We start from the raw sequence: 2,723 nt of genomic DNA, 5'->3' as shown, positions 1-2,723 counted from the left end.
TCATTACATTAGAGTTTTGATCTATACTATGTTCCTACTTTGACAAAAAATAAATTGAGGAGGAGAATAAGAAGAAATGGTTGTTCAAGAAACAAAGACGTAAAGAAAAGGAGAAAACATTGCTGGAGCAAAATGTGACTGGAGAGGATGGGTAGACCAATTACTTTTGGTTTGGTCAACTTACATAACAATTATAATGCTTTGGTCTTGGTTTCTCATGGGCCTTAATTGTTTGCTTCCCAGCCCAGGATGAAGTTGGTCCAGTTTTGCTTTCTCTTCTGTTGCTGGACAGCAATCTGCTGCAACTGCTGCGAGCTGACCAACATCACCATTACGGTGGAGAAAGAGGAATGTGGCTTCTGCATAAGCATAAACACCACATGGTGTGCAGGCTACTGCTACACCCGGGTAGGTACTTTGCTTTGCTGGAAGTGAGGGTGCTGAGGGTCTGGATGAGGCGGGCTTCATTAATTCCCACTTTATGAATATTCTAAGTTTCCCAAGGAATAGCCCTGAGTCCCTTAGCCAGTACTGTCTATATTATGATTGGGGTTATTTACCATGATATCAGTTAAACATTTTGACTTATATTTGATTAGGGTAAATGTAAGAAAGCCTCAGATTTGATCTGATCAATTTAGTAATATGTCAAATCTATTTTTTAAATTTTATTTAAAATTTAAAACAATTTTTAAAAATTGTTCTATACTAGATTTTACATAGAGATAAACATACACACATTTAATAATAGAAGAGCTACAATATTCCCCAAAAGCCAATTTCTGTAATTGAAGTCATATCTCTACAATAGAGATAGTACCAAAATATGTTTTCAAGCCATATAAAAACACAGCCACGTTATAAAAACTGTCTTATTGGCCCACCTGAATACAAATGTCAACAAGCACCCTGAGAACACAATCAGTCCTTGCAGACTATTAGAACCAAAATGAATCAGCAAACCCACTCACTTCTTTATACCATTGAGAAAACCAAGGCACAGAGGCATAAAACCACTAGTTTGTGTTCACACAGCTTCTCTGAATTAATCCAAGTAAAGAAGCATGTTTCTCCTTTTTCTTTTTTCCCCTATAGCACCAGGCTATCTATGCAGCATTTCATTCTATAAACTGAAATTGAAAACAGCAATTTTTAATAAAATATACTTTATGGGGTGGTAAGTGAGTTTGACCAGACTCCACTTATCATGTCTTCCTGGGATAAGGACTTGGTGACATGATATTGAAATAAACAGAAGTGCCAACTTCTTCCCTCAGTGAATTTTTTTTTTCACTAGAAAGTGTTAGAATAAACCTATACTACCAGGATTAAAGTTTTTATATGCAAAACATGTAGCCTTTGAAACTGAGAGCTCTGCAAAATGCACAGCAGTTAAGGGGGAAAGATGTCTACAGGACTGTGGAATATTTAAAATCTTCATGATTTTCATGAGCTTTCATGAAAGCTTTCATAGTCATGCTAAGTTAAGCATTAACATTCCATATTATATATTTTTTGACTTTTTATAAATCCTCAGGGACAATATTTGTAAAATTTTTCTAAGAAATTAAACTTCAGTGTTTTATATTTTATAAATACTCAGGGACAATGTATTTCGAAAAATTTTCTGAGAAATTAAACTCCAGTGTTTTATGGTTCAAGTTGTCATTATTATAGCTTTCAACTAAGTATAAAAAGTCATTAAAATTTGTCATATTTCCCTTTTCATCATTTTTCTATATTAAAATTCAACTTTCTCTATAGTTGGAGAAATAATTAATATTTTGACATAGACATAAGGAATAGGAAAAGGAATAACTTATATTTTCTGTAAGATTTCCAAAACAATCAGGAAACATGGTATAGCATATAGGTCACTTCTGAGATCATGTTTCCTTGGTTAGGAATGCCATAAGTGAGCTTTAGTGGGTAAACGTTAGAGCAAGCGGTATTCAATCCCTGTCTCATTTTGATTAAGCTAAACAGAAAGTTCCAGAATACTGTAACTTAACTCTCTCTCTCTCCTAAACCACTCAGGATCTAGTGTACAAGGATCCAGCCAGGCCCAACATCCAGAAAACATGTACCTTCAAGGAGCTGATGTACAAGACGGTCAAAGTGCCTGGCTGTGCTCACCATGCAGACTCCCTGTATACGTACCCAGTAGCCTCTGAATGTCACTGTGGCAAGTGTGACAGTGACAGCACTGACTGCACCGTGCGAGGCCTGGGACCCAGCTACTGCTCGTTCAGTGAAATGAAAGAATAAAGAGCAGTGGACACTTTGAGCTGCCTACCCTTGACCTGAAGGACCAAGACATCCAAGACGTCTGTGTGTACATGTGCCCAGGTTGCAAACCACTGTGGGAGACCCTACTGATCCCTGCTCTCCTGCAGAGGGGGAGCTCCAGGAATGGAGAGTGCTGGGGCCTGGGGCCTGTCACCACCCAACCCTGTATTCTAGGTCTGGTTCCATAAGTTTTATTCGGTCTTACTTAACTTACAGACATTGGGTTGCTTTCCCGTTTAATAATCTTAGAAATCCTCTCAGGCAATCCCTTCCTCTTAGACATAGGGATACGGGCCCAGAGGAAGGAAATGAGCTAAGAGTGGGTGAAGGTACTAAATGTAGCATTCTCCTGCCAGACTCCTGAGCCCTCAAGAGCAGTCCCAGTCTCTTCTTCGTGATTGTAGCCTCAATGCCTAACTTCGTGACTAGACTTT

General features: G+C 38.3%; 1 protein-coding gene across 1 annotated transcript; it reads left to right on the top strand.

The window, feature by feature from the left end:
- Nucleotides 1-249: 249 nt before the first annotated feature.
- Nucleotides 250-2,268, top strand: FSHB (follicle stimulating hormone subunit beta; the record flags this gene model as incomplete). Its single annotated transcript, XM_082627735.1, has 2 exons — nt 250-408; nt 2,038-2,268. The coding sequence occupies 2 exons, from the start codon at nt 250-252 to the stop codon at nt 2,266-2,268; spliced, it is 390 nt and encodes a 129-aa protein (XP_082483861.1).
- Between the last annotated feature and the right edge of the window lie 455 nt (nt 2,269-2,723).

This window comes from Mesoplodon mirus (assembly GCF_964341445.2).
Source record: "Mesoplodon mirus genome assembly, chromosome: 7".
NCBI classification, from domain to species: Eukaryota; Metazoa; Chordata; class Mammalia; order Artiodactyla; family Ziphiidae; genus Mesoplodon; species Mesoplodon mirus.
This window is presented reverse-complemented; position numbering and strand designations above follow the sequence as displayed.